This window comes from Brachyistius frenatus, unplaced genomic scaffold (genome assembly GCF_029030835.1).
Source record: "Brachyistius frenatus isolate BFR_SWC_R1_liver_20210118 unplaced genomic scaffold, ASM2903083v1 Contig_2, whole genome shotgun sequence".
Classification (NCBI taxonomy): domain Eukaryota; kingdom Metazoa; phylum Chordata; class Actinopteri; family Embiotocidae; genus Brachyistius; species Brachyistius frenatus.
Window position 1 is genome coordinate 2159091 of NW_027210601.1, and position 18820 is coordinate 2177910.

At 44.5% G+C, this 18820-nt stretch overlaps 1 protein-coding gene across 5 annotated transcripts in view; it reads right to left on the bottom strand.

The window, feature by feature from the left end:
* Positions 1-4228: 4228 nt before the first annotated feature.
* rbms3 (RNA binding motif, single stranded interacting protein) overlaps positions 4229-18820 on the bottom strand; it is a 279809-nt gene continuing 265217 nt past the window's right edge. For all 5 annotated transcript variants that reach the window (XM_069693027.1, XM_069693035.1, XM_069693063.1 and 2 more), the window contains 4 exons: positions 15591-15701; positions 8565-8654; positions 6099-6223; positions 4229-5371 (listed from right to left, as the gene is read on the bottom strand). In XM_069693027.1, the coding sequence (XP_069549128.1) occupies positions 5368-5371; positions 6099-6223; positions 8565-8654; positions 15591-15701 (330 nt within the window). In that variant the 3' untranslated portion in view covers positions 4229-5367. The remainder of the gene's footprint in view (positions 5372-6098; positions 6224-8564; positions 8655-15590; positions 15702-18820) is intronic.

Below are 18820 nucleotides of genomic sequence, written 5' to 3' on the forward strand. Positions count from 1 at the left end.
TTAGTGCGGGGTCAGGCTGGTCACCTCCTGGAGTCGTGGACAGCGAACGTACTGCTGCAAGAAGACAGAAAAACTCCAGGCGGGGACCCCTTCTGCCCGGCAACACGAGCTAATGATCACCGTCTTTTTTATCTCACTCGCACTCGCACTCGCACACACACACACACACACACACACACACACACACACACACACACACACACACACACACACACACACACACACACACACACACACACACACACACACACACACACACACACACACACACACACTCGCTCTCTTGGTATCGCTGGCTCCTGGTTTGTGCTGACACATGGGCTGACTGGGAGCGGATTCATGCGACAGCCTCCTTAAAATTGCAGGCATGCCTTCCATACACTTCCAAGTCGGTATTTGTATTCTGAAAGGGTACATTATGCCATTGTGCTATTAAGAAAAAGCCATTTCTGGTTGTTGGGGTAATCTTTCAGATCTATGTGAAATATTGGTACAGTGTGCACTAGTAGCAAACACCAGCCCTAACATCTCTTTCTTTTTTTTTTTGACTCTCCATTAGCAAAGTAGAATTGATATTCTTTTGTTGTGCATTTTCTCCATAATCTCTCGGCTATTTGTAATCCTATTTCCCATAATGCCATTACCATTGAATCTCAGGCAATTTGTAGGACACTCTGCTCTCTGATGTGCAACTCCTGCATTATGAGACCTATTAAGCTTCAAAATGTCTTCTGTACTCTATAAAACAGCAGCTGTAAAAGTCTCGAGAACTCGGTTTTAGCTATGCTGTATTCATAACCCTGCTAAAAGTTGAAACGTTAAGAAAAACTTCACCCATGCGCACACGCACGCACACACACACGCACACACACACACACACAGAAAACACACACACACACACACACACACTAGCTTAAAACTGGTTCATAGTTATAGTGTAGCAGCTCTTGTCGTTTCATCAGGACACTTAAAAATGAGTCAGAAATGGATTACAGTGAGTTCAAGTAACAATCGCGAGCAGATGAGCAGTGTCGGCACATCCGGGGATCCCTAAAACCCCCAAACATGTTTCAGCTGTTAGCCGTTAAAGACTGCACTGCGGAGGGGGACTCGGTCGCTGCGAGATAAGAGCAAACCGTAGCCTTCGAGGCAAGTGAAAGCAGACGTTGAGCGGCAGGTCGGGGGAAAAGAAAAGGACACGCGTTGATTTGATTGGACGGCGAGCGGCTGAAGAGTCACCGAGAGACGGTTTGAATGACGCATGTTTGAGTCTGACCTCGGTTGGTGGACGGAGGATCTGCAGCGGGCGTTCACAGCGTGACGGAGGAGAAATGAAAGATACGTATGGCTTTAAAAGTTCAGTTCACTTCAGGAACCTGCGCGCCCGTTTCTCTTTTGTCAGAGCGAGTTCGCGGCCAAATGATTAACAGTGCCCAGCTCATCACAACGAAGGCAGAAGCCCGGAACAGCTTCGTCTTTAGCACCATGGAGTAGCTTCAATATTTCATAGCATTTCTTCAGCACATCTTTAACCAGCTCTCTCGTGTGCTTTGCTTTATTAACCGTCACACACATAATTTGGAATCATTTGGAAGCTTTGTTAAAAGGCACTCGATGTACAATCTGATTGTTACTAACAAACATCGCCGCGCGCGATGACACGGTTTGCCTGTAGTGTGCACACCCATCAGTAGCACTGGATTTGAATGAGTCACATGAACTGCGAGAGCTCAATTGCAATTGTCACCAAACAAAAAGCTCCCTCTGTCTGGAAGAAAGGGGTCTTTTGAGGGACACTGGAGTGGATCCTATTGCCCCGGAGGGAGACAAATTGGGCCCGTCAAGCCTCATTGCGAGAGTGACTGAAATTGGTTTGTGGTTCTGCTTCTGCACCATCCAATAAAGAGAAGAAACCTCAGAGAGAGAGTGCGAGAGAGGGGGGCAGTGGGGGGCGGGGGGCGGAAGAGGATGACAGTGAGGGAAAATGAGAGCAAAGGAGCCTGGTTAGGCTGTGGCACATTAATGGTGCCAGTGAAGCAGGGTTCTTTTTAGCGCTGGAGCACCACAGCTGAGGGCAGAGCGGGGAGGTGTGTGTGTGTGTGTGTGGGGGGGGGGGGGCACGGGTGAACAGAGCTCCTGACACACACACACACACACACACACACACACACACACACACACACACACACACACACACACACACACACACACACACACACACACACACACACAGGCTGCCGTAATGTGGGCAGAAAAAGGCCGTCGTCCCACAGGCAATTTCTTCTGGGACAAGCCTCAGAGACGAAATCGCCGCAAACCCCGGCAGCTCAGGGAGGGAAGGACTAGATCAGATGCGACGGGGTTGTTTGTGCAACAAATTGGGACAACTACGGGTGTAACTGACACTCAGCGGCGGGGTCGAGGAAGGAGCTGCCATCAAGATCTTGTTATGGCTGGTGAGGAGCCGAGTTGGTTCCCACAGGTGTGCTGCGACCTGGGCAGATGATCAGGGGTCCTGTTCAAGACAATCAGTCCTTTCAAACACGCTTCCTCCACACAGTGTTAAGTGTCACAGTGATGACAGACGGTCGTCTTGCGATGCAAACGAGACCTCGCGAAGCAAAGTTGCCTGGTTTCCTCTCAGCGGGGTAAAGAGTCAGTTTTGCTTCTTTTTCAAGTGTATTTTAAAGAATGAAAAAAAAATGTAACATTTCATCGCAGTGACTTCTTGGGAGTCGTCACCGGTTGCCTTTCGACTTTACAGAGGCGAAACCTGGCCAAGGAATAGTCCAGCTCATGAAACCGTAAGCGCTGTTTTCGCACTGGTTTTTGTATAAAGCAAACAACAAAATAACATGTCAATTTGTGAGCTTTAGAGGCGCTTGTAGGTGACTTTTTGTCACCAGTGGACAGAACCAGGCTGGCTCTCTCCTCCTGTTTTCAGTCTCTGTTCGAAGATAAGCAAACAAGCTGCTGCTTCTTGCTTCTTATTTACCATCCCCGCATGAGAATGATCGATTTTTTACATTCCCCAAAATGTCAAACTTTTATTGGCCCCTAAAATAGTTGCTTTAAAAGGCTTCGGCTGCCAGATCCATGCAATCAGTGCCATTTAGTGCTATAAAGTTTATGCAATCGTTGCTTTAGATTTCAAAGTCTATTTGTTGTTTTGTGACTAACAACTTACCAAATGTAAAGTCTATAGTAAACACCACTCATCTGATATTTTGAGCACATAAATATTTAAAAAGTGACCTATGTCGAGATGGACATAGCGATGAACATAAGGTCAAACGGCAGCGGGGAGATTCCCACTGAAGCTTAATACACTGAGAAATGGTTGAGTTAGTTCTGGTTGAATCAAAGAGATAAAGAGACAGACAGTCAAACAGACAGGAGTCACTAAGAGGACAAAGCTGGAAGCAATGCATCAAACGACCACGGAGCGTAGCTAGCAACATTCCCCAATCTGTTTCCAAAAGTTTTCCCTGCAGGATCTGAGAGAGTTAGAGAGAGAGAGGAATGCACCCACGGTGTGTGTGAAAGCATCATCGGAGGGATGAGACAAAAAAAAAAGATATGAAGAGACGGGAAAAGGGACTTTCGGTAGAACTGCCACCAGTTGTGTCACACATTTAAATACTGTCTGATGTGTGTGTATGAGTTTGTAAGTGTATGCATGTTGAGGTTTGTGTCCACATATATGGGCTGTGTGTGTGTGTGTGTGTGCGCGTGTGCGTGTGTGTGCGCGCGCGCGCGTGTGTGTGCGTGTGCGTGTGTGTGCGTGTGTGTGACAGCACGGACAACTATGAAAAATGATCTTAAACCCGGCGAAAACAACATGTCAGGAAGGATAGTAAGGACTGGTCCGGCCATCAAGGTCAAATAAAAAAACGACGACAACAGCAACAACAACAACAACAATATCAACATTAACATCAACAACAACAACAACATCAAGAACAACAAAATCAAACTGAAAAATGAAAAGGAAAAACAAACAAAACAAAACAAAACAAAAACTCTGGTTCAGAGTGTCTCTTCATCTTTGGTATAAAAATGGCCATCCATGGGCTGCATTTGATCCACAACTAGGAAAGACTACAGAAATTGTCAACAATTTCTTCTATTGCTTTTGCACTGATTGGTTTAAACCATAAGCTCCTACTGAATCTACTGTTTTTATTTTACTGCCAGAATTATTTCTGTAGTTGTTTTTTTTCGTTCGTTTTTAATTTTTTTTTTCTTCTTCTTTTTTTTTCTTTTTCTTTTTGCAGTGTGACAAGCAAAGCGGGCTAAAAACATCTTAAAGCTCATAAAAAAGGTAAAATGTGGCAGATAAAAAGCACTAATGTCATCGACAGCAACTTTGCCATGTAAAATAATAATGATAATAAAAAACAAGTTCAGCATTTGCAACAGACTGCACCCACAATGCAGCATGTTCTCTTATGTTTTCTTTTTTCCTCATTGTGAAAAATCTCTTCAAAGCTTCATCTTCCCCCCCTCGAGTCTTTTTTTTCCCCAACAGACATTTTGTTTTCTTCTGATACTTAGTTACCTCTGACATAATAATTATCAAAGTTTTCTTCTAATGAAGAAAAGAAAAAGCTCTTCTCTATTAAATCTGTACAGCTTATGTGATAGATTCTTTTTTCTCTTTAGAACAACTCATCCAGTGTCTTGGACCCTCAAAGTGGTTCAAGACACTGACTTTGTTTGCTCCCCTTCCCCCACCCCCCAACCAGACGTCAGATTTGAACTCTGTAAAAAGTTTCTGGCGCCCTTCAAATTAAGGCCATGAAGATTCAAGAAAGAAAAAACACGTTTTCGAATATATCTAGAAAACTAAGATTTAACACTAGAACATAAAAAAAGACAGAAAAGAAACTGTAGCTTAACATCTGAGGAAGACAATCTCTGTGTGTATCTCAAACTTGACTCCCCTTTTCTAATTACAAAATAAACTTCATCACCTACCTGCGCATTCAACCTTTTTTTTTTTGTTGTTGTTGTTATTTTGTCATTTTTTTTTCCTTTTTTTGTTTTTAATTGGTTGAGAATTTTCTTTGAGAAACTTTTCGAGCTTCACCTCAGCCCTTCAGGCAGGTTCCCAGACTAAACAATTTCGCTTCTTTGCACTGTGCCCAGCAATTTCCCCATCCCCTTCCTCAGTACGCTTTGCCTCCTTCTTGATATTTTTTTTTTTTTCTCGTAGGCCAGGTAGGAAATGAAAAAAGTGTCTCTTTTTTGGTGCCTGGGCAATCTGGAAGCAATCTCTTTCTTTTCTCTTTTCCTCACATTCACAGTGCAGCCACCTTCTGTCTCAAGGCAACGCTGTCACAGGAACATTCGCTCAGGCCGTAGCTATCTGATGAAAGAGGGGAAAACAGAGAAAGGGGGGGGGGGTGCAGTTGTAATCAAAGCACAATTTTACAAACACAGAAGAGCAGTGGAGCTGACAGCTGACAGCTCAGTCGGAGGACGGAAGCAAAATGACGCACGTTAAAGAGTTGTGATCAGGTCAGGAAGCAAAACGTGATGCCAAAATGACGAGCGAGTGACAACAGCAGCCAGGATTAATTACAATCATCGTATAAATGGAGCTGCGCCTCTTAGTACCCTGTGTTTTATTTCAGTTTAAGACTTGTAATAAGTCCTTTACTGCTTCACGAAAAACATTTGTGAAACTGTTTTTATTATTCACAACAGCTGTCAGATTTTGATTTGGATAATATTGCTACAGTTGACTTAATAATTTGACTGTCAGGAAGTTTGTCAATACAGGTAAGATTTAGTTAGAAAAATCCTCTCTCTCTGCACATGTAATTAGCAGTGTGTATGTGATGGCAGAATCTTCTGAAAGAAATTGTATTGGAACATGACAGTCGGCTTATCGAGCAAAATAATGGTGGCTAATTTGATATGATCTCAAATATCTATAATGTATATAATGTCATAACTTCCATCCTTATCGCTCGCAATTTCAAAATAATAATAGATTTAATAAAAAAATAAAAAAAAAAAAATGCGTCGGAGGAGGATTTGACATCTCCAAAAGGCTAACGGAAAGTGTCTTACTTCCCTGCTGGACTTACTTGGACTGGTATGAGTAAGCAGGAACATGGTCGGCAGCACTGTCCACCTGCATCTGTTGCTGCTGGCCAGCCACCTCCTGTGATGAAGGAGCCACTGTCTGGGGTGAGGCGTCTGTCACCACTCCCTGGAGACAAACACGACAGACAGGAAATGTGTCAAGAACAGTATGTGGCTGAAACTAGAAAACGTCTCCTTCTGTCCACTCTGCTTATACACCTGTGGTGCTGCATTGCGTGTCTGTCTCGGAAAGAAGATCACCTCCTCCGTTTCCTCTTCCTCATACCTGATTTTTTTTTTTTTTTTTTTTTTTTTACTCGGTTCACTTTTATCCCTGAAACCAAGAGTCTTAGTAAGAGTGTACGGTGTCGTGTAATAATGACACGCATGGGATTTGGTTTGACACAACATTACACTTTTCAAACGGACTCTGCGGCAGCAATCCGAACACGTGCTCGTTCTTACGCTCACATAGGGCTGGGTTAGATTTTCAATACAGGTACCCGATACTTTGACTTGATAGCGGTTCTTGAGCGATACCAATCTTATAAAATCCATTAAAAAAAAAAAAGAAAAGAAAAGACAATTACAATAAAAAAATGACAGTACAAATCTTTAGTTTTTGATGCAGCTTAGAGGGGGGCAGTGGAAGCCAGGCTCCTTTCTGTCACAACAATTAACTGGCGTCAGTTACTGCAGCACACAAGAATCAGACAGATTGTGGCCAAAACTTAGATTGAAAGGCGTGAATGAATTTAGCCAGGTTGAAAGCAAGCGATTTTATCTACGTGGGCGAACCGCCGAAGTACAGAGTCTGCTCATGGTAAACACTGTGGCTCACTGATGAGATTTTCTCCTGCATAAATGTTGCAGAAAGTATGATTTTAAAACCAAAATGTATTAGTGTGGATGTAGCCTCGGTATCAAAATGTGGTACAGAATAACACAACTTCATAAAACTAGACAGTATCGAAATAATTTGCTCAGTGCCATAAAAGTATTAATGTTCAGTAGGCAGCCCAACGCCCTCAGTACTAAAGTACTACAAATATTTCCATTCGTAGATGCCAAAATATGTCGAGTCGAAAAACACACATTGTAAGAGCGCGACCATACAAAAACTGCTGTCTTCAATTTTTGTGTTTGCTTCAAGGATTGTAACAAAACTGTAAAGAATATTTGCTTTTACCTGGACATTAATAGGGGAATATTGAAGACTAAAGTAAATAAAATGCAAAACAACACAAAGCCAACATTCTGTGACATTTTGTCATGATGAAAGAAAACAATCTATAAAATGTGCCACTTCCTTTGCAGATTTTTCCGTCCGTGTTTGAGATAAGAAACGTCTTTAAGGATGGCTTTGTGCATCGAATTCATCACGACAACCTCTTAGCCTCTTTATGTGTCGAGCGTTACCGATAGCCCCCATCACCGAGTCATCTCAATCACCTTTAACAAGCTCTCAAGGATACGCCGTCCTGTCCATACATCAGCCCCGCAGACACCGGCTGATACAGTGATATACACCCCGCTGCTGACGTTGGCACTGAGAGGACAATGGTGAGGATGAAATAGGTGAGAGGCGCCGTGGGCTACACTACAACTACATCTTTCTCTTCCATCGCACTCCTTCATGAGGACGACTGTAACTTTCTGAAGACGGAGAGGAGGAGGAGGAGGAGGAGGAGGAGCGACTAATGGGTCTGTCAGGGGGAACTGTCATTGTCCGTGGCTGGTGGGCTAACCAGCGCTCTGTGGCTGACGGATGTGTGTGTGTTCCAGCTACCTACCAGCCCGAACCCGGCAGCGTGCGTGTGTGTGTGTGGTGGGGGGAAGGGATGGGGGGTGTTCGCACCACCGCCGGCACTGTGTCTCACTTCAGCTCCTGTCATTTGATACACGACTGATAGTCCATCTGAATACGACCGCACTGTCAGCCGCCAGACAGCTGGCCCGCTCTGCTCGCCGGCCTGCCTCTACCCGCCCGCTCTCCACGTTCATCATTTCTCAGGCTGGACTGCCCGAACCTGCCAGGAGCTCAGACAGCCGCCGAGGAAGTGAGAAAGTCTGGGCTGCACTTCAAATGTCTTTCCCAAATACTATAAAACTTCTGACTCATCTCGCTATGCTTGCAGTTTTTGATCCTTGTTATTTGCCGGTGGTGCGAGGCCATTTGTTTAGAGAGAATGGGAGCAATTTGTAGCGTGCTTCAAAATGCAATCCGTCTATTTAATGACTTTTTTCGTCTATTAATGTGGTGAGCAGGTTTTAAGATGGTGAATCGTGTGCTTGTGGGTGCAGGTGAGAGGGCTGTTAGTGGTAATGATGTCCTCCTTTGGGAAGTGGGCGACAGATTTTTGACTCTTGGTAAGTAACCTCTGTCTGCGTGTGTGTGTGTGTGTGTGTGTGTGTGTGTGTGTGTGTGTGTGTGTGTGTGTGTGTGTGTGTGTGTGCATGTGTCTTACTTCAACAGGGACGGCTGTTGGAGGCACAGGAGTGTACTGGGGAATGTAGGTCCCTTGCATAGGCGCCGCGGCGGCTGCAGCAGTCATGTACTGAAACACAAGCAAAAGACAAACGCACATCAGAAAATCCTTACATATGCAAATCTCTCCCACACACATCAGGATTACAAGTCCCAATCTACTATCAGACAAGAAATATCATAATTCCCTGGAAGTCTCATTCAGTTTAATTATTTCCACAACGATTGGGAATGGGAGGCTGCTGTGCCCTCAGCATCCTTCGGAGGGCGCTAAAAGAATATGTGTACACGCTCAAGAGGAGCAGAGTGGATCAGAAAAGTGCATGTAAGGAGACATGGGAGAAGGAGGAGGAGAAAGAGATGTCCCGCTGTCCCACAAAGACTTCACAGGCAAGCGGATGCAGAGGGCCACGGCTGAGAAGATGAAACATGAAAAACAAAGCTGAAGGGAATGAAGGAGAATGTGCAAGAGAGGGAGAGGAAAGAAGAAGCAGGGGTGGGCTCCTTGCCTGTGGCCTATATTCCTTGAGTCATGCCTTTTAACGGGGGTGCTAGCGTGCTTCATGATGGCCATTTTACAGACGTGACACAGGTTCGGTTACATGGCAGCCGTGGGGCTTTTACATGCAATATGAATGAGGACACGGCACTTTGTGCAAGGCTTTTTCTGTAACTTGCTGGGAATGCTTTGTGTGTGCGTGCGTGTGTGCGTGTGCGTGTGTGTGTGTGTGTGTGTGTGTGGTGAATACACCGGTGTGAGCCTGATTTGTCAGTGTGTGTGTGTGTGCTTGTTTTTAATTAGCACATGCCTGTGCATAAAAGATGACTTATCACTATTTGTCTGTCCAACTGTGCATGCGCATGTATGGGTTCTCCTGTGTGCAGCTGTGTGTGGGACACATACATGCGTGTGTGTGTGTGTGTGTGTGTGTGTGTGTGTGTGTGTGTGTGTGTGTGTGTGTGTGTGTGTGTGTGTGTGTGTGTGTGTGTGTGTGTGTGAGAAGACAGACAAAGAGAAAGAGGCTTGGAACGATAATGCTGCAGTACAGGGCTAACGGATGTGATCCCAGATAAAAGCCACCAGGCTGCCGCTCCGCCTCTCCTCCTCTTCCTGCCGCTTTTCCGGACCAAGGAAAAGGGGAAGTACAATCCCTCTCTTTCTGTTTTATTTTTTTTCCTTTGCCTCTCAGTCCCCCTGCCAGTGCTAAAAAGCGTGGCGGCAGTATGCAGTAGGAGTCGGTAATGGAGGGGCTGTGCCGGGCTGCGAAGTCTTTCTTGGCCGTGGGCCCGGCGGTGCTGGTGAAGTGTCATTACCGGCAGCGTTGCTAATGGATCGGGTACGGCTCCACCGCTCACCGCTAATGAGAGCAGCTAAAGGCCATGGACATGGGTGATTAACTCCCCCACCGACGCTACACATGGCCAGGAGGATGCCCTGGGATGGATGTTAGTGTGCGTTCGTATGCGAGTGTGACTGTGTGGGTCTTCGTATGCGAATTTAAGGTTATCACACCTTCAGGGCTGTCACACTCAGGACAGGGTGAGGCGGCATATCCAGACCTCCTGACACATTAGCACATTACCTCTCTGTGTCATCCCTCCTTCCCTCTCACCTTCCTGTCACTCTCCTGCTCTCTTTCAACCTGCTATCGTGGAGGAGGGCCTATCAGATTGTTGAAGTGACCTTCTCCCTGGTGAATCGAAACCATGCATACCAATTTTCCCCGGGACTTTAGGTCTTTGCCTCTCCTCCCCATTAACATATTCCGGCAACTCACTTGTGAGGGCTGCATGAAAGCAAATGAAGGGAAGTAGAAGATAATTAGCTATATCAAAATCTTCCTGTCACAGGGAGAATGTCCATTTGAAATGTTATATTTCTCAGCAGGACTACTAAAGGAATTTAAATTGGATTTAACAAGAAAATTTAATAAGATCATTTTCTTTTTCTTCTACCACAACCATTAGTTAACCTATTTAATGTGGCAGGTTGAGCAAGGCATATTCCTGCAGTTGCTGCTGTTGCAAGTCACAGGGATGTCAAGCCCAGCTCCATTGGACTGGGTTGCTATGGTGATAAAGATGATTTTTTTTTTTGTCCAATCTCAACTCTTTTAATATTTCCCTGTCCACAGTCAGGGGACAGGTTTGGGTATTATAAAGCCTCCCTAATTGGCCATAAATGGTGCTTCACTCTTGGAGTCGCACACACAGCCACACATATACATTCATGCACATGCACACGCACACACCTGTGCCTGAAGCAGATGGCGTGTGCGTATGTTTGATGAACGGGAGGCCTGAATAGCTCCTTAACGAGGCTGGTGTGAGAAGACTCCTTAAGTCTCTTCTCCACCATCACTCTCCATGACACACACCTATAAGTACAGTACAAATTCACACCGCAATGCAGCAATGCCGCGACGAAAATCCATAGCGTAGATAGACCCACTCCGGCACCGCCGTGGTTTGGACCTCTGCACCAGATTGACAGTTTGGGTCTGATGGGTACAGGGATAAAGGGACCGTTTCAATTCTGCGTTCAGTTCTCCACAACGACAGGAATTTCTTTAGAAACTGTAATCCTGGCATCGGTCGAACGTGGCACAGCACATTAGCATTTCTAAACGTTCAAATAAATCACCCGCCTGTCGCTCCGCCACTCAATCTCCTCGTCAATCTATCCATCCTCCCTGTGTTGACATGCTGTTCTGTTGTGTCATCTGCAAGGTGAAGGATAACAGTTGGTCAAGGCGAGAGCATCCAGCCACTCAGCGCAGGTTATTAATGGCAGTGCGGCGTGGGGGAAGGGCTCTGATGACTATTGATCTGAGCTGTGGTGCTCCAACACGGTGGGAACAATTGGACACCGGTGGCTGTGAATTACAGTGCCGTACCACTTCACTATGAAAAAGCTCATCATATCCCTTGGCTTTGTGAAAACCTGCAGAGAACCATACCGGCTAAATCAGTCACCAGTCGACTGTTACTACATTATTTTGCTAATTTGATATTTATGTCTTGACATATTAGAGGTTATGTGGAACGTTTTTAGCAACAAGTGGAGCAACGGAGACGTTTTTTTTTTTTTTTTTTTTTAAATGAGTGGGTCCTCGATTTGTTTGTCAGGAGCCCACAAAGAAGGAAACACCTTTGGGGGTGCTTTTTTTTTTATTATCCAGATATAATAAGAAGACTAACTTTATATTTAAAGCAGAATTTTCAAAGTCTGGGAACAAATAAAACTCATTGTCATAGTTCTTGGCTTTGAGCCCTCAAACACAGTCAAAGCTGATTGTAAAATTTTAAAATGCCATAAAAGAGTTGTTCCTCCCCTAACAATTACCCTCAAGGTCCTGCAAGGACTAAACTGCTCAGTGGTGCAGGGGATCACCCACGTGTCAACATGTGTTACTGTTTGAATGTGAAGATGGAAAGGAAGGAGCGTACTCAGTCAACTTTCCCTGTGTGGGTAAAAGGTTAAATATAGCTATGCAGTTATGGAAGTGTAGAATAACATACTGTCCTTAACTTCACCACAGTGAAACCCGGAGAAGCAGCCCAGATAATAGAGGAAAGCGCTTCATACAAATCTGTCTTCCAGGGACACAGAAGCTGTCAATCACCACTGTCACCATGACAACAGAGACTTGGGTTCTACATGCAATGACAGGAATAGGATGGAGAACACAGACGGAAGGTCACCTCTTGTCATGTCAAACACTATGTCGCTCACACACAGACACTGACATGCGTGCGTGCAAACACACACACACACACACACACACACACACACACACACACACACACACACACACACACACACACACACACACACACACACACACACACACACACACACACTAAAATGACAACGGGAGCATATGCAAATCCACACATGCACAGCAACTAGGAGGCACACACAACTTGACATGACAGATAGACTCATGTTAAGCGGTGAGAGCTCCGAGATGGTAAATAAATCAGTTACTGAGCAATATGCACCAAACACGGTAAAATAAATCAGCGCGGATGGCATGTTTATGTGTACCATCCATAAACAGCACGCCTTAGGTTCTTTAGGGTTCTGTAATCAACTTCTTCAAGCCAAACAGACACCGAACAGAAAACAGAACACTTTCGGGTGAAGCAGCGAAATTCCAAAGCAGTGACCATCAGGTGGCATCGATCCACGCTCCCTCGTTATGAGGCGAGGTTTTCCTTTGCCGCTCCTTTTTCAGGGCCCAAACACCCCACACAGCAAAATAACACAGCGTTCTCGGAAAGCTACGGTCACCACCACCAGTGTCACAGCTTGGGCGGACTGGGAACATTCGGTTCTTTTCTTGGAGAGAAGAAGGAAGCCGAAGCTGTGCACAAACAGCCGCAGCGAGCCCTGGAACAGCCAAGAGTATTCTGAGGTGTGGCTTCTCCTCCAGCAGCCAGAGGCAGCCATGATATGTTGTTGACTCTGGAGACGGTGCTCGTTGCAGGTGCTCCTCTGCTGCCAAGGTTAAATCACGTGACCAGCAGGGGCAACCAAAACAACCTCACCACATGTGTGTGCACTTGAGGAATGTGCTTTAAGAGTATGCGGTGTCAAGTCCAGTTTACTACACGGATAGTTACAGATCCCGGTTCCTAACCCCACTTTTAACAGGCTTTCCCAATCAGGCAGTATGAAAGAGATTTCACATCTGGCGTAAGAATCGGCTTCACAGGAAACACGTCTCAATTCCCAGAGATGATCAAGTGTGGCATGCCGTGTGTGCAGCTCAGCCGTAGAGAAGTTAGGCTACACAGCGCTTTGCCTCAGGAAAGCTAAGCAGGCAGAAAGGGGAGAGGTGGAGAGGGTAAACCAGAAATGAAAAAAAAAAAAAAGGAGGGAGAGTGCCTTAACCCACTTTCTCCTATAATACAACCCATCAGACATCAGAAGCCATCATCATAGATTAGCCTGTCTCTAATCCTGGCTGTTAGCACAGCTGAGGCAGATTAGGGAGGGGGCATTCCTGACAGAGCCAACATGGCGTCACAGTCGCTGACAGCTCACCTGGAAACACATGGGTAACTGTACAATACGGCCCTGTTTCAATCATACACACAGAAACAGACACAGAGAGATCAAACGTAGTGCTGGAGCAAAGCTGTCTGCTTGCCTGCCCCCGGGCAGCAGGGTTAGAGCAGGAAGTCCGGCTTCAGAACTGTGTGACACTTCTAAGTCGACTTGATCCTGAAACAGGGGAGCGGGGGGGAGGGGGGGGGCAGGGAGGGGGTCATGGTTTAAGGGGCATTGACTGTAAGTGAGTGTGTGGAATAAGGGAAACCGATGGAGTGATAGATTTGATGTGTGATTTAGAGAGTGAGGGAGACACAAAGTGTGAGAACGAAACAGAAATTAGAGGGTGAAAGTGAAGAAGGTGGAAAACAGAAAGCCCTGTCACACTGTTAAGCTTCACAGGAAATCTGTTTAATGTGGAAGATCAGGGAGGAAATATGCTCTCTCAATATCTGCCGGTGAATACATGCAGTGTAAAACAAATGATATGGCAGCTCCACGGCTGAGCACATGTGGCGACAGCCTAAGAAGGTTTGGCTTTCTCGAAAGGAAACGTAAAATCCATCTCTTACTCCGTGTGTACTTTTGTTTCTGAGCTAAATGAACAATGTTCTCCCGGATAAAAACCCTCCAACCTGGTCGTCCTCACCCATAATGCAATGGGCACCAGCCACTTTCTTTCTAACCATATGATTTTCGGTTTCATCTCTTAAAAGCAGATGTAGACTTTTAGATATTTTGCATTTTTCTGTACAGGTATGATGAAAAGGAACAACAGCAGAACAGCAGGCCACAAATACATTGAAAATGTATTTTTCTATGACTGAATATGGTTTCAGTTTTGTCACAGAAACATGAAACACAATAAAGTTATGTTTTTTTCTACGCCTCCAAAAAACTGAGACTATGTGAATGCAATTTACAATCAACAGCTGATTAACTGTTAAAAGTGAATGAATTAGAGGGATTGTTTTTCCATAAGCCAATTGAACCGTTTTAATATAATACTGACACTTTTGTTGAAAATCGGACTCATTTTCCTTTATCAATAGTGCTGCGATGGTGTCAACAGAAAATTACCTGTAATGTTACCAAATGTTTCCGACAAAGTTCAAACGCATAGAAATCCAAACTTTCCTGTCACCGGTGTCTGTTACGGCCAAAACAAAACATTGAACTATGTACGTTTAACTTGATTTTTACACATTTGATCATTTTCACTTTCAAAAGTTTCCTCTGTATACAAATATTGAAAAATATTTGACATTTTTTTTGTGTTTCTTGTTAAATGCGGGATTACAGACTCACTGTACGAATCATGTTACATTGGTGTATGAACTTTTGAGATTTACATACGTAAAATGTTTTTATGTTTTTACACAAGTTGTGATGTGTACATTTGTGAAAATGTTTTCCATGCGTTTGAATTGCTTGGTATTTGTGTGTGGATTGGAACACGCATTTGTGAGTACCCAGAATGTGAACAAACTGTTGGACATATTTGCAAATCTTATTTTTCATCTGTAGATTATGCAACTCACATTTATGACCATTTTGAGTTCAGTTGCTCTCCATAATTGTGCCAACAGGGCTTCATATGAACTGAAAACAAACTGTGATTAAGCCTGTTTTAGGAAAGATATTGTATCCACAAAAACTTGCAGAAGGGGTTAATATTATTTTCTTTCAGCTCTGAGCAGTGCGTCCATATATCAGAGTGGAGCTAACATGCTGTGTAAAGGCAAAACCCAGTAGAAAAGTCTACCCAAGACTTCTTGCAGCTCATAAATCTTACTGCTATGATCACAGAGTAATAACTGAAGTCGCCCTAGATAAGTTTATCAGCAATTTTTTTTTTTTTTTTGTCAACTTGGAGGTTCTCCCATGACAACTATGACAACAACATGGGGTTGTGTGATTCATTGTGCCACAGTGAGGGGTACTTACACTTCCTGTAGTGCCCAGGGACAGATGGTTCATCTGCTGGGCGAGAGGGCCCATCATGCTGGCAGGCTGCATGGACATAGTGTGGTCCATGGCTGGCGTGATCACTGCACCCTGGGGGAAGGAGGTAAAAGAGAAGGACAAGTTGAGATGAAAGAGGGAACAGAAGAGATGATGAAGATTCTTTTGGTGCATATCCCAATATGCACGCTTCATGTGATCCTTCCTGGAGTTCCAACTTTATTCTGATTCCTCTTCACCTCCACAAAGTGTCTGCTAGTCCTCATGTTGGCCACAAATAAATTATACAAATGTTTGAAACAGTGGCGTCAATTTGTTTTTGTTCTTATGTAGCAAGAAATGACAGGGAGGGTGAAAAGAATAAATGATATGGTCTGAAGGAGGTGGTGGTACGAGGTAAAAGAGGTGAGACACAGTGTGAGGAAGTACAGGCAGAAGGCAACATGAGGACAGCACGGCCAGAGAAGAAGAAGGAAAGAGCGACTCTGTCAATAAACAGCAACAGAACTCAGGGACATCGTCAAGATCAATACACTCTACTGTCTTTGGTGCATCAAAATTGTCAATACGCGCTGCTGATGTATCAACAAGATGTGTTTGTGTGGTTCGCTGGCTGCTGAGAGAGAGGATGCTTCCTCTCCGTCCCTCCCTCACTGTTGAGCCTCCCCTCTTGGTATAATGCACAGCATGTTTTCCCTAACGGGTGGATGAGAACGCTAGAAGCTGCTTTTTCACAGTGCGGTGAAACATGAGGGAAAGTGATGAAACCATTGTTGCTCTTTCATCCCTTGTCATGATAGCTCCATTTCCCCGGCACTGAAGCTTTGGGAGGAGCGCCTTCAAAACCAGCCCTTATTCCTCTGTTCAGCCTTCTCATTTTTGTGTATGTGTCTGTACTGTAAGTGTGCCTGTGTGTGTTTGTGGGTAAGCCTGCAACGCACTTGTGCATGAGTGTGAACGAGATTGACAGTGTTTGTTTGCGTGTGCATGAGCGTGCAACTCTTGAGAGTGCATGTTTGCGAGCGTGTGCATGTGTGCACCCCACTGGTGACTCTGTGTGGGCCTGTTGGAGAACAAACTGTGCAGACACAGCCTGTCAAAAATGCTCTGCTTGTCTACTCCCTGCATTCACAACACAGCCAGCCAACTCTCTCTTTCCTCCCTCCTCCCCCGCCACTTCCGTCTCCCTGCCTCTCTGACTCTGTGTGCAGGCTTCATGTGATCCTGCTCAGAATTACGACTCCACGCAGAAATAAAGAAACTGGGTGGCATGCTGAGATCACTGGTGGAAGAAGTATTCCTTTTGTACCGGCTCTGAATATGTTTGAACTTAGTCTAGTTATAATGTAAGTGCAGATTAGCCAATCCCTTCAATAAAATAGGTTCCGCCACACAAATTAGCTCTAATGTAGATTAAAAAAAAAAAAACCGGATAAAAAGTAATCTCAGTTTCCTAATATATGCTGTGTGTGGAGTGAAGAGTAATAAAGGTCAACATGAAATATGTCAAGACTTTTGGACCGTTTTGAGTGCATCTCCTGGGTACTCACAGTGGACTGCATGTTTCCATACTTGTCAGTGTGAGTGCACTTATCCACTAAAAATAGTAAGTGTTATTACGTAGGTACACAATTTGAAACGGAGCATAAGTCTTTGCAATCAGACATTGGGTAGAAGTATGAGCACATGATCAATACAATTAACTCCAAATAAGTTCAAGGGCTTCATGTGCAGGTTTAGTGGACTCTGTCATTGCTATAATATTACATATTATTGGATTGATAGTACTGATACATTACTGTATAATAATGCATCACATCAGAAGCGGATAATACACTTTGGACAAAATTTTTTTTTTAAAGTAATTATAGCTGTCATATAAATCTAGTCAAGTAAGAAGCACACGTTTTTTTTCTCTGAAATGTTGTGAAGTATAACTTAACACCAAACAGAAATACAGACTACTTACTATCGTTTTACCAGAGGCTGTGACAGACGAATAAAGGAGAGGAAGAGGGGAAATGAGGAGAGAGACAGAAAGACAGCGAGAGGACAGGAGGTAGATGATTAAGGACAGAGCCGATGGAGGTCATGGGGAAGACAGGAGCGAGGGAAGATGGACTTGGGGGGGGGATTAGAGCCAAAGGCTGAGGACCACACAGAGGGAGAAAGCGAGAGAAGACAAAGGAAGAGGAAGAAAGAAGAGAGAAGGTGAGGAAGGGAGAAGGAAGGCGAAAGAGAGGAGTGAGAGGGAAGCAGCAGGAGCTGTGAGCTACCTGTTACTGATTCAGCCTCTGACAATGCCTTTATAATGGGAAAGGGAGAGCAACGGAAAAGCTTAATTCACAGACGTGTCAGGGAGAGTTAAGCCGATTTGTGATTTCGATTTTCTGTGTTTGTGAGACTGAGTGTCTGTGAGACTGGGGGTTTTAGTGTGTGTGTGTGTGTGTGTGTGTGTGTGTGTGTGTGTGTGTGTGTGTGTGTGTGTGTGTGTGTGTGTGTGTGTGTGTGTGTGTGTGTGTGTGTGTGTGTGTGTGTGTTCGTTCCGGTGTCTGTCTGGTTGTGTGTCAGTTCGTTGACAGGCTAGAGAGGAAAGAAATGAGAAAGAGATTGACACAAATAGACAATATATGTTTTTGATTTGTCCTCTGTGTGTAAGAGAAAGAGACAGAGCAAAGATAATAGATGCTGCAGACGTATCTGTTACAAATGTGCGAGTCAATGTATGCACACGTTTTGGTGATGTGTGTGTGTGTGTGTGTGTGTGTGTGTGTGTGTGTGTGTGTGTGTGTGTGTGTGTGTGTGTGTGTGTGTGTGTGTGTGTGTGTGTGTGTGTGTGTGTGTGTGTGTGTGTGTGTGTGAAAAACCCATCTTGCTTAAGATGGTATTGATCCCGCTCTAGACAGGAGATGAGATGATATCAGCTCCTCGGTTGTAAAATACATTGACAAACACTCAACGACCAGAGATAATGTACAGTAAATAAGAAATCTTGTAAAAAAAAAAAAAAAAAAATCTTACGACCAGCAGTGTTTTTTTAATGACTACTCATTACAAGTGAATGGCTGGTCGGTATCAGCTGATTTTCATTACCTGGTCTTTATGTTTGCTGATCAGAAGAAACAATTGTAAAATAGGTGAGGCAGATACATAAATGTCACACAAATAGTGACTGTTTACTGCTGGATCCATTATGGCTGAAGGATGTCCAC